The sequence below is a fragment of the Thamnophis sirtalis genome, unplaced genomic scaffold, assembly GCF_051295495.1.
Source record: "Thamnophis sirtalis isolate CommonGarterSnake01/CBP01778 unplaced genomic scaffold, rThaSir2_p1.2 scaffold_13, whole genome shotgun sequence".
In the NCBI taxonomy this organism is placed as follows: domain Eukaryota; kingdom Metazoa; phylum Chordata; class Lepidosauria; order Squamata; family Natricidae; genus Thamnophis; species Thamnophis sirtalis.
In genome coordinates this window covers 47,666,021-47,679,883 of record NW_028261393.1, presented here as the reverse complement: position 1 = coordinate 47,679,883, position 13,863 = coordinate 47,666,021, and the positions used below count along the sequence as shown (strand labels likewise).

The 13,863-nt window shown below is 41.6% G+C and overlaps 1 protein-coding gene across 1 annotated transcript in view; it reads left to right on the top strand.

Annotated features, from left to right (window-relative positions):
* Positions 1-13,863, top strand: part of SRPX2 (sushi repeat containing protein X-linked 2) — a 31,836-nt gene that overhangs the window by 491 nt on the left and 17,482 nt on the right. Inside the window, exon 2 of the mRNA XM_087727888.1 lies at positions 1,867-2,005. Coding sequence (XP_087584014.1) covers positions 1,936-2,005 — 70 coding nt within the window. The 5' untranslated portion in view covers positions 1,867-1,935. The remainder of the gene's footprint in view (positions 1-1,866; positions 2,006-13,863) is intronic.

Below are 13,863 nucleotides of genomic sequence, written 5' to 3'. Positions count from 1 at the left end.
GGACGGAAACTAATCAAGGAAAGAAGCAATCTAGAATTAAGCAGAAATGTCCTGACAAGTGAGAACAATTAACCGGTGGAACCACTTGCTTCCAGAAGTCTTGGGTGCTCCATCACTGGAGGTTTTAAAGAAGAGATTGGATAACTATTTATCTGAAATGGTACAGGGTCTTCTTGTTTGGGAAGGGTGGGTTGGACTCGATGACCTCCAAGATCCCTTCCAACTCTTGTTATTCTATATTCTGTAAGGCTCCCTGATCTGGCGGTGCTGGTTAAGAGAATTATGGGATAGTTATTTTTAGTGTGTGTTTGGTGGGTGTTACCCTTTTGGACATGTGGATGTGTAGTGATGCTGAATGGGTTTATCACCTTGGATTAGACAGTGCCGGAGTCTTTGTTTTTCCTTTCCCCATCTTGCATTCTCTAAATCTCCAAGTACAATCAGCCCATCTATCTAAAGGGCTTTGTGTCCAGACAGACTGGTTTATTTATTTATGTAACTGGAACAAAGGGGGCTCTTTCCAAGTCAGTTTTGCAATGCAGCTTAATAGGAGCTTTGCGGTGGACAGTAAAATATGTGTTATTCATAGTAAGGCAAGAAGGAGCAACGTTTTTTAAAAAAAACAATGGAAGCAGAAATCAGTTGTCTATGCTTTGTTGGAAAAGAGATATGTTTAGAATTGTGTTCTCTGCCCCGGTCTCCACCAACTTTAATATTTAATAGTAAATGGTTTTAATATTCTTATGGAGCATTCCCTCTTTGGATAATAAAATGAATCGTGACCTATTGTGTTTAGCTTTTTTTTTTCTTTTTGAGATGCTTAATTAATTGCTCCTTAATTTTCCCTGTAGACTCTTCATGGGAGAATTCCTTTCAAACTGCCTAAGGTGGGAAACATCGCACCTTCCTCTTTACATTTTATGTATTTTATGTACGCATTTATTACATTATATTTATTTAATGCAATGGCTTGCATGCTGCCTCCCTAAGCATGGAGTAAGCACGGGCTTTAACTTGCAATAGTGATCTACCCTTTGGGATCACTCTTAGGTCCTCAATGGGTTTCCTATTTTCTCAAGAGGAGATCAGTTTGATGCTAGCTGTAATCTTCCATTTATCTGGAGTCTCTCCCATAAAACCTGTTGGAATTTGTTTTCAATACCCACCCAGCCAAATCCTGAAATTCAGAACTTGAAAAAGTAAAATACTAAAAACTTCGGGAAAGATTATTGGTTTTGCAAAGACTGGAGGCTAAAACATGTTGAGACTCTGGAAAGAGTGCAGAGAAGAGCAACAAAAATTATTAGGGGGCTGGAGGTTAAAACATACGAAGAACGGTTGCAGGAACTGGGTATGTCTAGTTTGATGAAAAGAAGGACTAGGGGAGACATGATAGCAGTGTTCCAATATCTTAGGGGTTGCCACAAAGAAGAGGGTCAAGCTATTCTCCAAAGCATCTGAGGGCAGGACAAGAAGCAATGGGTGGAAACTAATCAAGGAGAGAAGCAACTTAGAACTAAGGAGAAATTTCCTGACAGTTAGAACAATTAATCAGTGGAACAACTTGCCTCCAGAAGTTGTGAATGCTCCAACACTGGAAGTTTTTAAGAAGAAATTGGATAACCATTTTACTGAAGTGGTGTAGAGCTTACTGCTTAAGAAGGGGGTTGGACTAGAAGACTTCCAAGGTCCCTTCCAACTCTGTTATTCTATATGCTAGCATGTCTCCTCCCTTCCTCCCCACAAGAAACATATCCTCTGCCACATGAGTAAATGTGCAGACCGAATTTACATCTTTTACACAGCCATTCTCCTTGCCTCTCTCTTGTACTAACCTCAAGCCTTTTTATTTTTCCTTGGTTTTAGATTGAATTACCAACCACAGAGGCATGCTGGTATTTCCCTGCTGGCTCCAACCTTCCCCTGAACACAGAGATGTTTCAAGAGGCATCGCTCGTCTTCCTGCTTCTCTGGCCCACTTTGGTGACCTCCACCTGGCATGAAGGTAAGTACTGACAAACCACAACTGTGGAGGGAGATGGACGACTACAGCAGTCCAATGTCTTTGGGGAGTCCACAATAGCACATTCAGATCAATCCTGGTGCTCTTTCTGTTATATAGAGAGAGACACCATCTTTAAGGCTAAGGAAAAACTTCCTAACAGTGGGGACAATTAACCAGTGGAAAGTCTTGCCTTCAGAAGTTGGGGGTGCTCCATTACTGGAGGTTTTTAAGAAGAGATTCGATAGCCATTTGTCCAGAATAGTATAGGGTCTCCTCCTTGAGCAGGGGTTAGGTTTGGACTAGAATAGGGGTGGGCTTCAAAAATGTTAGCAACCGGTTCTCTGCCCGACTGCTGGGTGGATGTGGCCATAGTGGGCTGTTCTGACCCCCCCCCTCTTCACACACCAAAGCATGCCAAGACAAAGATACTTCAAGGATTTATTAACACACAGACTAGACCTTGGCAGCAATCCAGCCTGCCGAGCTAGCCACGAGAGTTCTCTAGCTCTAGTAAATACGTTGACTCCTGCAACGAGCGTATGGACAATCATTCCTTTTATAGTCTTGAGAGGAGCCTAATTACCACCAGCTGAGTGCAATTATCTCCTGTAACTGCGTAACTGTTCTTTACGCCTATTAGCTCTCCGTTGCCGGGCATCCAGGACCAACTCCCTTGTCTCCTCCCCACTGCTCCAATGCATGACGTCAGGATCACACTCCCTTGTCTCCTCCCCACTGGGCCGAGGCTCAGGCGCCTCCTGTTGGCCAACCAGCCTCTCTGCGCCCTGCTCAGAGTCGGAACCCTGTCCAGGGTCCTCCACATTCCTCCAGAGCCGACTCATAGGGCCCCTTGCTGTCGGAGTCTGGTGGCAGCTTCAACGGCTCCTGCTGGGCCACAACAGTGGGCGTGGCCTACTCAGCCTCCTGCACCACAGGGGTGAGGTGCCATCCTCCCCAGGCTCCAGAGGCTCTTCTTAACCCCCCTGGAGGGTGAAAATGGCCTCCCCCGGGCTCCGGAAGCCCTCCGGAGACTGGAAACAAGCCCGTTTCCAGAATTTTAGAACTTCTGGGGGACCTATTTTTCACCCTGCCATAGCCTCCACGTTGGCCCTGCACTTACCTGGCATCCAAAATAGGCCACATGGAGATGCCTGGAAGGGGAGGGGAGGGCTGGCCAGGACCAGCCAGCCCTTCCAACTACTGGTTGGGTGAACAAGATGCAAAATTAGCATCCAGTTCACCTGAACCAGTTCGAACCAGCTGAATCCCATCCTTGGCACGAGAAGACCTCCAAGGTCCTTCCCAACTCTTGTTATTCTGTCCTCTGTAGCTGATCTTAGGATCAAATCACACCCATATGGTCTGTTGAACAGGCACTTATTTTAATGTGGCTATTGAATCAGTTACGGGAGGAGTAGATCATTGTAGCAAGAAGCCGAAATGTACCCGAAACCCTTTTCTGCAAAATCCTTTGTTATTCTGTTAAGGCTGCAGATGCAGAGAGCAAGGGCGGAGAAACTGCACCCCACGAGACCCTTAATCTCATTTCTGCAAAAAAAAAAACAACCCACCACAACAGCCTCTTGCAATGATGTTACTAATAATGAAACAGCAGTGCAATTTTTTTAGGTCATTTGGTGGCATGGGGAAAACTTATTGCAACGTCATTTGAACAAAGCATGGTTAAAACAAATCCCAGCTTAGTAGGATGTGCAAACCCAGGCATATATAAATAAAATGACCATATGGTAGTATCTCCCTGCTGGATAATAGGATGGGTCAAGATTAACACAAACGAATCAATTGTCTGACTTTACATTGGGAAAGGGGTGGTGGTATAGTGATATATGACCCACGCAACTCTGCCTGGCCTTCTGCCAAGACCACCCTCTACCTAGAGAATATCTTGGATGGATTTCTACTCCAAATGAGCCCATCAAAGAAACTCAAGAAGTAAAGCAACAGGAGGATAGCTTCGAATAGGCATCGTTTATTCTTTAGCCAGAGGGACGTGGTGGCTCAGTGGCTAAGACGCTGAGCTTGTCGATCAGAACGGTTGGCGGTTCGAATTCCTAGCATCGCATAACAGAGTGAGCTCCCCGTTACTTGCCCCAGGTTCTGCCAACCTAGCAGTTCGGAAGCACGTAAAAAATGCAAGTAGGAAAATAGGGACCACCTTTGGTGGTGGTGATGAAAGAAATGTCCTTCTGGGTTCGGCTCCAAGTGGGGATAAAGGCACTGGAGACACGGAGGCTGCTTGGAAAGATGGTTTATTGTTGGACAGGGCAACGTGGCTTGAGCCCTGAACAGAAAAGGTGATCACATGCTTCGTTGGTGGAGAAGAAGAGAAGGGCTGAAGGAGGGGCTTGCTAGGCTTTTTATAACCTGTTTAGTCCCACCTCTCTGTTTCCTGTTCCTGTGTAAGAAATGTATTCTGATTGGTTGTCAGACTCCCATGGGGCCATGCAGGGGCTACTATCTAGGCTGTGTTTTGAATCCAGGTATGGATGAGTTCTCAGATGCCATGTGGTCAGTTGACTAAAGGGCCAATATTATCATGCCTTTACTCCCATCCCCCCTGGGGCTGCAGTGGAGAAGTCTTTATTATGTAAAAGGGACTAGCCTGGCCTTCTCAATGGCCCGTTAACAGTGGGGATGGGCAGGAAGCTACAGGCAACTATTCTGTCTTTTAAAACATGTTTCTTTCTTTTCATATCCAGAGAAATATACTGCCTTTTCAATATTTCCTAGGATATTTCATTTTTCTGGGAGAGGGCTGGATGATAACTTCGCACAGTGGGAAGGTAGCAGCGTTCCGTGCGCCTTCAGTGTTTAGTTGTGCCGGCCACATGACCCTGGAGACGTCTTCGGAGAGTGCTGGCTCTTGGGCTTTGAAACGGAGATGAGCACCGCCCTCTAGAGTTGGGAACGACTAGGGAGGGAAACTTTTACCTACTCCTTAGGTCCCAAAACTGAACCTGAATTCTACTCTGACGGGCTAAGGGAGACAGACACACATAAGCATATGGGATTGGAGCGATCTCTTGAGAGAAGTAATGTGGGAAATTACCCCATAATTGGCTGGGTGAAATTAGTTGGGATCAATAGGATAGGATAGAAATTCTATCTGGATCAAAAAGATCCCAATGAACATTTGCCAAGAGCCATATGGAAAGAACAGTCCTGGGAAAGCTTTAGATAAGGAAGCCGAATTCATTTCGGGTGTCTATGTGAATAGCAATACACAGATACACACAGAGATGAGAGGCCTCTATTATCTGAGATATAAACACACAGAATTAGCCTTGCATCCTTTTGCCGCCTCGTGTAACAAATCAGTCATCTCCATATGCCTAATGTAGCTCTCTGTACAATTCCATACCTCCTCATTTCCCCTTATCAAAGAGTACCTTTTGTCCCTCCTCCCTGCTTCTCTGCCGGAATGTATAATCAAGAAGTGATTTGTAACATACTGTGAGATCCTTTGTATTAAACTGCTGACTAGCTTTCTTTGAACTTTCCTAATAAAAAGTGTTCTGGTCTAACCAGAAACCACCATTTTTCACCCAGTCTGCAGTGTGTGCGTGTCTCATTACCAAAGCAGCCTAGGAATTAGAATTCGTGAAGTGGTCCATCGGATTGTGAGAATGCTTGTATTCCCAATGCAAGCTCACTCTCACAAGTGGTGACCTCCGACGTGATCCATTTAATCAGTCGAGGTGCGACGCAGGGAGGCCCGGACAGGTCGGACGGACTCATCGCGTGCCCAACACCCCCATCTCTTACCCAGGCCAATTCGTAAGTATGGGGACAGATTTATCTAAAGAACAGGTGGTTCGCCTTAAGAAAGAGCAGATCGCTCACCTTAAGGAAATTAGACAAATAGTTGGAGCTCACAAAATTATATTAAAGGATAACGGAGACACATTCACGCTTTCCAAAAAGCAGACAGATGAATTAGCATCTCTAAACCCCACTGCCCCTCCCAAGTATGAGGAAATAACAACAAAGGCTATAGGGGGAGAGAAAAGGGAAAGCAAAGAGGAGATTTTAAAGCAAACTCCTCAAGAAGAAAAATCCAACACCCCAGAAAAATCTGATATCCCTCCAAAATATGAAGAAGTAACAACAGAAATTGCAGAGGAAATTAAGGAAACAGAGATCAAACAACAAGTTCCTCAGGCAGAAAAATCTAATATTTATCCAGTTTTAAAAAGTACTGAGTGCTCACTCGGTCTCCTCACTGCAGGAATGCAAAAAAAGAGAAGTGGGGAGGACGTGAAACTGGAGGACCTGAAATTGATGGCTGCTTTTCCTGTTGATTTTACAGGACAAAATCCTGTGTTCACTCCCTTGCCATCTAGTGTTTTAAAAGATTTAAAATCAGCCATAGTAACCTATGGATTATTGTCTCCATATGTGCAAGGTTTATTGCAGAGTTTGTCTGAAAATTATGTTTTATTGCCAAATGAATGGTACTCAGCAGCAAAAATACTTTCCACTTGGCAGATCATCACGGAATGTTTCAAAACTCATGAACAAGCCGTGATGGGGGGACCAGACACCCCCCTGCTATATTTGAAAACCTCTTTGCTAAATTCACACTCTCACTCTGAATCCAAGGCTTTCTTTTCCCTTGTATGTATGCCTTTGAAGCTTCTCAACGTTACGCTTCTGTCTGTTTCACAATCGGGAGATTAATTTTGGGGCATTCGGCTAGCCCCACACAAAAGGCTGCTTCTTATCTTCCTTCTTATTTCAATCTCTTGGCAAGTGAATCTGCCTGGCTCTTCCTATTTCTTCCGGTGATTCCGGCTACCTCTATTTCATTTCTTGTCTCAAGGAGTTCTTGTTACTCCCTTTCTTACTGACTCATCTAATTTCTCTTCTGATTGCTTTAAGCATACTTTCTGCCTGAGCACCTGAAACTTTTTCACAGATGTTTCATTTCTCAGAAACCTGCATCTTTTGCAGCTCTAATTACAAAAGCCCGTGTCAGATCTGAATTGGAATGAAAAAAAAAAAATGTTTTTGTGCATGCATGAATGTGTGCCTAAGTTTTTGTGCACCCTCAAGGTAATTGTAGATAAGATGTTTTCAATCCAAAAGACAGGGATTTTAAAGTGTTCAATTTTGTAACAAATTTGCTGACTTTCTGGCCACCATCAGATGAAAATTGTTGCAGCTGTAATAGTTGTCTTTTAAAAGAAAAGTAAGAAATTTAGTAAGTAATGAGATAAAGCCTGACTGAATGGGAAGACCTAGGTAATTGGACTTGATTACTTTGATGTAATGTCTGTTAAAAAAAAATTCTTAGGTGTCCATCCCAGGTTCTGTGATTAAGGCACGTATCCGACCGGTTGTTTTAAAATTGCATGTTAATTTGTGGGGGAGAGATTTGTTGTCTCAGTTTGGGGCAACCCTAACTTTGGAGTAAGGTAAAGAAAGAGTGAAAAAAGAGTGAGAGAGAGGTAGAAAGAAAAGAGAAAGTGAATAAGAGGTAAAGAGAAAGAGGAGAATTGAATTAAATTGATGTTTGAAGTTTGTAAATGAGTTTTGGCTTGAAGCCGTGAGGGTGAGAAGAGTAGTTAGGATTTAAACTGCTCTCTGAAATTCCTCGCTGTTTGAAGAATGCATGACAAAGGATTTTGCATGTGAAGTTAATTTACACAAGCAGTTTAATTGCAGTGTTAATATATGTTAAATGGTAAAAGTTGGTATGCACGTACCTTGATTTCTTTCATATAAAGAAACAGTAAGTTGCAAAAGTTGTTTAATGGTATGTGTGTATGCTCTTGTGTTATCATTTCCAAATTTGTTGAGAGAAAGCATGTTTTAAAGAGCAGGATAGCCGTTTGTAGAATTGTTCAGCCCTGAGCTAACTTAAAGTGATTGCGTGGGTGAGTTCCACCCCCCCCTTTTCCCCCTGAGTCTTTCCTTGAAAGGAAACAGGAGAAGGGGGGAGAGAAAGAAGCGTGTGTGTGTAACTGCTTTCAGACCTAGAGGGAGAGAGACAGTGAGAAAATAGAGCTCATTGGCTTACGTATAGCTTTTTGAACTAATGGTAATGAATGTTTTGTATTAAGAATAAATGAAATGGACCCTTTAATGAAGCTTACATTAAAAAACAATGACCCTTGCAATGCGGATTACCAAATCCTAATATCATTCCTCAAAATTATGCTTTAACAGTTATTGATTTAAAAGATGCCTTCTTCTCAATACCTTTACATAAAAAGGACAGAGTATTATTTGCATTTACAATTCCTGTACTAAATTATAGTGAGCCAACAGTAAGGTATCAGTGGAAAGTTTTACCCCAGGGAATGCTAAATAGCCCAACGCTTTGTATAAAAGAGATCATACAAGATTTTAATGATAAAGGATTTAAAATTGCTTCAGAAAAAATTCAAACTATGCCACCATATTTATATTTGGGACATAGAATCATGACATCTCATGCCTCACCAGTAATTCCAAAACTACCTGAGATGGATAAATGTAGTTTGGTGCAGTTACAACAATATTTGGGTTCAATTAACTGGGCACGTCCCTACATGGGATTAACTACGAGTCAATTACAACCCTTATTTGCATTGCTGGCAGGAGGAAAGGAGCCTGCTGCTATACTAACCATAGGGGACAAAGAAAAAGAGTGTATTCAGGTCATTGAGGCAGCCCTAGCAAAGAAATGGGTAGATAGGATGGTTTCACACGTTCCTATCTCAGCTGCTATTTTCAATACCAAAAATTTGCCCACAGGGTGTTTGTTGCAAACACAACAGAAAAAAGTGCTAGTGATTGAATGGATACACTTAGCAAACAGCCCGGGGAGAACAGTTTCAACAAAACCTCTATTGTTATCCCAGATAATTATAAAGTTAAGAGAGAGAGCTCGAGCTATACTGGAACGGATCCAGAAACTTTTTACGTTCCATATCCACTACCTAGGTGGGAGAAAAATTTTCAAATATCAGACGCACTTCAATTGGCCTTAAGTGACTATTTAGGGACAATTAAATACCACTATCCCACAGATTATAGGTTTTTGTTACTGAATCCACAACATTTACAATTGACTTCCTTACAAAGTAAACTGCCAATTAAAAATGCAGTTACAGTTTTTGCTGACGGAACTAAGAACAGGGGTGCATGTGTGTATCAAATCTCAGGACAATGGATAACTTACCACACGCACCCTCAGAGTTCAGCTCAGCGTTCTGAGTTGGCTGCATCCATATTAGCATTTGAGAAATTAAAAGACCAAACATTTAATTTAATTGTGGATTCATTGTATGTTTACCAAGTGATTAACAATTTGTTTGATGCCTATCTTTCACCAGCCCTAGATAAGCAATTGTTAGATATGTTTTTACAGTTACAGCAATTAATTATGGATAGAAAATTTCAATATTTTGTGGCTCATATTAGGAGTCACCAGTCACTTCCTGGTATGCTAACAGAGGGAAATGATTATGCAGACAAAGCTGCTAGGGAAAGTTTTGTTGGATTTGCAACTCCATGGGAAAGCCATGAGTATTTTCATCAAAATGCAAAAGCCTTAGTGAAGATGTTGCAAGCCCACAGCGGGGGGAAACAACCAAACAAGTGATCAACCATTGTATGCGCTCTTTTTCAGTCCTAGGAAGCCCCCTGGAGATTAAAACAGATAATGGACCCGCATACAGTAGCGCTGCATTCGCTACCTTTTGTGATCAATGGAAAATTGTCCATAAATTTGGCATCCCATACAATTCCCAAGGACAAGGAATTGTAGAAAGAGCAAATTTAACACTAAAAATGATGCTTGATAAACAGCAAGGCCCCTTTAAGATAGGGCTGCCTGAAATCCAAAACCGTTTAAGCAAAGCCTTATACACACAGAATTTTTTGAATCTTACAGGCTCACCCATAGCTTCCACAGCTGGGGAAAGACATTTTCAGAGTAGCGTAGTCTCTCCCCGCCCTCTTGTTTATTACAGACAATTACCAGACCCTCAGTGGAAGGGCCCAGTGGAGCTCGTTACTTGGGGACGTGGATACGCTGCTGTGCAACTCCCGGACAGAGTGTTGTGGGTTCCTGGAAGATGCATACGATCGTTTCATGAGAGACCAGTGAAGACAGATGATAAAAAGGATCCCGAAGCAAGCCTATCCCTTTTGTTTCAAGCAACAGACGACTAAAGTTTCCATTGCGACCAATGCGCTGGTTCTGCCCGTGCCCCTGCGAAGCCTGTTGCTGCTCCCACTGTCATTACTGTGTGCTTTGCACTCACTGCAGGATCCCGTGTGACATTGTGATAATTGAACAGTATCTTGAGGAAAAAATTTTTTCCTATACCAATCCTTCTCACACTGAACTCCGTATCACACCAACAGTACAACTAACTATTGACAATCCTTTTTATAACTACTATCACCAAGGGTCTCTTGACCCCTCTTTTGATATCTAGTACTCAAGATGAAAATCCGTCCGGAACAGGTCATTGGCCGGTCATATGTTCCCAGAGTACGCCAGCCCCGATGCCCATTTTTCAGAGGACCTTCGCCTGGACAGGAAATGGGATTTTGGGATTTTTGGGCTCTTCCGATGTCTTGTAAGCATTTTCTGTTGCACCTTTTGCTGATGATGTTGGGAATGGGAATTATGCTTTTAATCATATGGGGGACATGTGAATATGAACGCAAAAATAAGAAGGGAATAGTGGAGGATATTCAAGAAATTCCTTTCACACACAACCACTCAAAAAGAGCGATCATTCCATACTCCAATGGGGAAAACTGCAATTCTCAAGGGATATGCATCTACCCTCACAATACATACGGAGAAGCCAATACACAAGTTACCTTAACTTGTTATTTGAAAAATCCAGCTGCAGCGTGTTTAATTACATGGCAATTTTTGCCTGCAAAATTCAAAAAGGCAATCCAAAATGTGAGAGGTATTTCACACCCGAAAGAGAACGGCTGTTTATCACACATTAAAGTAAAAATTACAGAGAATTCTATAGGTTGGTATCAATGCACACAATACCAAAAAGGGTTACCTAATAAAATAATAAAAACAGAAGTAACCTCAAGAGCAAGTATAAAATTTCCCCCAGTTAGTGAGTGGTTCTTAACACTATTGAGTTATCAACAAGAGATAGGAGGAGACAGCTTTCGCCACCAAACAAAAAGAGAGATAAAAGAGGACATTTGCACAGCCTGTTTACAAAAAACCAAACAAGGCAAAACAATTTCCATGACCTTAATATATTATACTATGAAACCTGAATGCAATGGAACTTTAATACCACCATGCACACATAACAATACACAATACAATCAATGCTATACACCAAATGGGATACAATGTTATGAACCAAAAGCGGTAGGACCTATAACAAGTAGCATCTATGTTTATGGCTATAAAGGAGGATCAACTAATTTAAAACATCAATTTCTTACAGCACAAAGATTATCAGGGTACATAGCTCATAATGTTTCAAAGGGAATGGCACCCATTACTGTTTGTTTTGATACATGTTTAGCAATTGCTATAGGGCAAGGAACAGGATCCGCGGGAGTAACCTGTGGAGGACAGTCGTGGGAACAATCATACATCCAAAACCATAGATATTTATTCACTCGCTCGACACTCTCAGCACATGGAGGCTATACCCAACCAAGTGTATATTGGTATACAAGTGGCTATGGACCTAACCATTTCGATCTTTCTATTACTCCAGTCACTACTGATTGTCAATCCCATCACTGCACACCACTCTGCCTTACTGCACAGGTAGCAGGTACTTTAGGCACCCGATACTATCATTATGGTATTGGTATAGATAAAGCAGGAAAGGATCCTTATGGATATATTATTGTAAAGACTGAAGCAACAAAATTGACAAATCAACCTGTAAAGTTTTTTTGGAGTTATGAGCAGGAGATTGCTAAACTTAACGATCTACCTACACCTCCAAAAGCAAAAAATATGTTTATTAATTTGGCTCAAGAAGTTGCTACAGAACTTATGTTAAAAAATTGTTTTGTATGTGGAGGAACCACTATGGGAGATCGCTGGCCATGGCATGTACAAGAAGCAAACTATACTGAAATAGCACAATGGAAAGGGAACTTCACCTTTAATAACAACTTCAATGAAACCTGGCAAGTTACCTCTCATATAATAGGTCACATATGTTATACCAGAAATAAAAATAATCAGACTAAAAGAAATAAACCTATGGGATTTTTAAAAAATGTTCTAATGAGTGGGAAAATAACACTTGGGTTTCACAAACTAATATGACCAAACCTGAAAACTCATTGCTGGAAGTAACTAAGTTACGAGGACTTTCAGACCCTGAAAATGATACTATTGTGTGGAATTCACCTGATGGGTTATATTGGATATGTGGTAATTTTGCCTATAATATGTTACCCACGGGTTGGTACGGCTCATGTATCTTAGGGGCGATTCAGCCTTCATTCTTCCTAATGCCTATAGAGAAAAAACAAAAACTGGGAGTCCCTGTATATGATACTCTTGAAAGACGTAAACGTACAATAGATCTTGCTAAAGGGATAAAAATAGGTAACTGGAAGGATGATGAGTGGCCCCCTGAGAGAATTATTGCATACTATGATCCCGCGACATGGGCACAAGACGGTTCTTGGGGATATAGAACACCGATATATATGATAAATCGCATTATTAGATTACAAGCTGTATTAGAAGTAATTACAAATGAAACTGCATTGGCATTAACTAAGCTTGCAAAAGAAAGTGTATTGTCAAGAACTTATATTATGCAAAATCGTTTAGCCTTAGACTATTTGCTCGCTGCCGAAGGCGGAGTGTGTGGTAAATTTAATCTTAGTAATTGTTGTATACAAATTGATGATTCTGGAATTGTGATAGAAAAAATAACTCGAACTATGATACAAACTGCACATGTTCCTGTACAAACTTGGAAAGGCATATTGGACACTGACGGTTGGCTTGGAGGTATTTTTAACAATTGGAAGCAAGGTTTATTTTTTATTGGGATGATATTTTTGGGATTAACTATGTTGCCATGCATAATACCATTATTGAGATCCACTATGCAGAGTATTGCGGACGCGACTATCCAGAAGCATCACGCATTATTAATAAGTGTCAATACATCAGAATTAATAATCCCTGGATATCCAATGGAAGGGGGATTTGTGAGAAAGAAACAACCCATGGCAATTGCTTCCATCTAAAAAATAAAAAAGGAGGAGATGTGGGAAATTACCCCATAATTGGCTGGGTGAAATTAGTTGGGATCAATAGGATAGGATAGAAATTCTATCTGGATCAAAAAGATCCCAATGAACATTTGCCAAGAGCCATATGGAAAGAACAGTCCTGGGAAAGCTTTAGATAAGGAAGCCGAATTCATTTCGGGTGTCTATGTGAATAGCAATACACAGATACACACAGAGATGAGAGGCCTCTATTATCTGAGATATAAACACACAGAATTAGCCTTGCATCCTTTTGCCGCCTCGTGTAACAAATCAGTCATCTCCATATGCCTAATGTAGCTCTCTGTACAATTCCATACCTCCTCATTTCCCCTTATCAAAGAGTACCTTTTGTCCCTCCTCCCTGCTTCTCTGCCGGAATGTATAATCAAGAAGTGATTTGTAACATACTGTGAGATCCTTTGTATTAAACTGCTGACTAGCTTTCTTTGAACTTTCCTAATAAAAAGTGTTCTGGTCTAACCAGAAACCACCATTTTTCACCCAGTCTGCAGTGTGTGCGTGTCTCATTACCAAAGCAGCCTAGGAATTAGAATTCGTGAAGTGGTCCATCGGATTGTGAGAATGCTTGTATT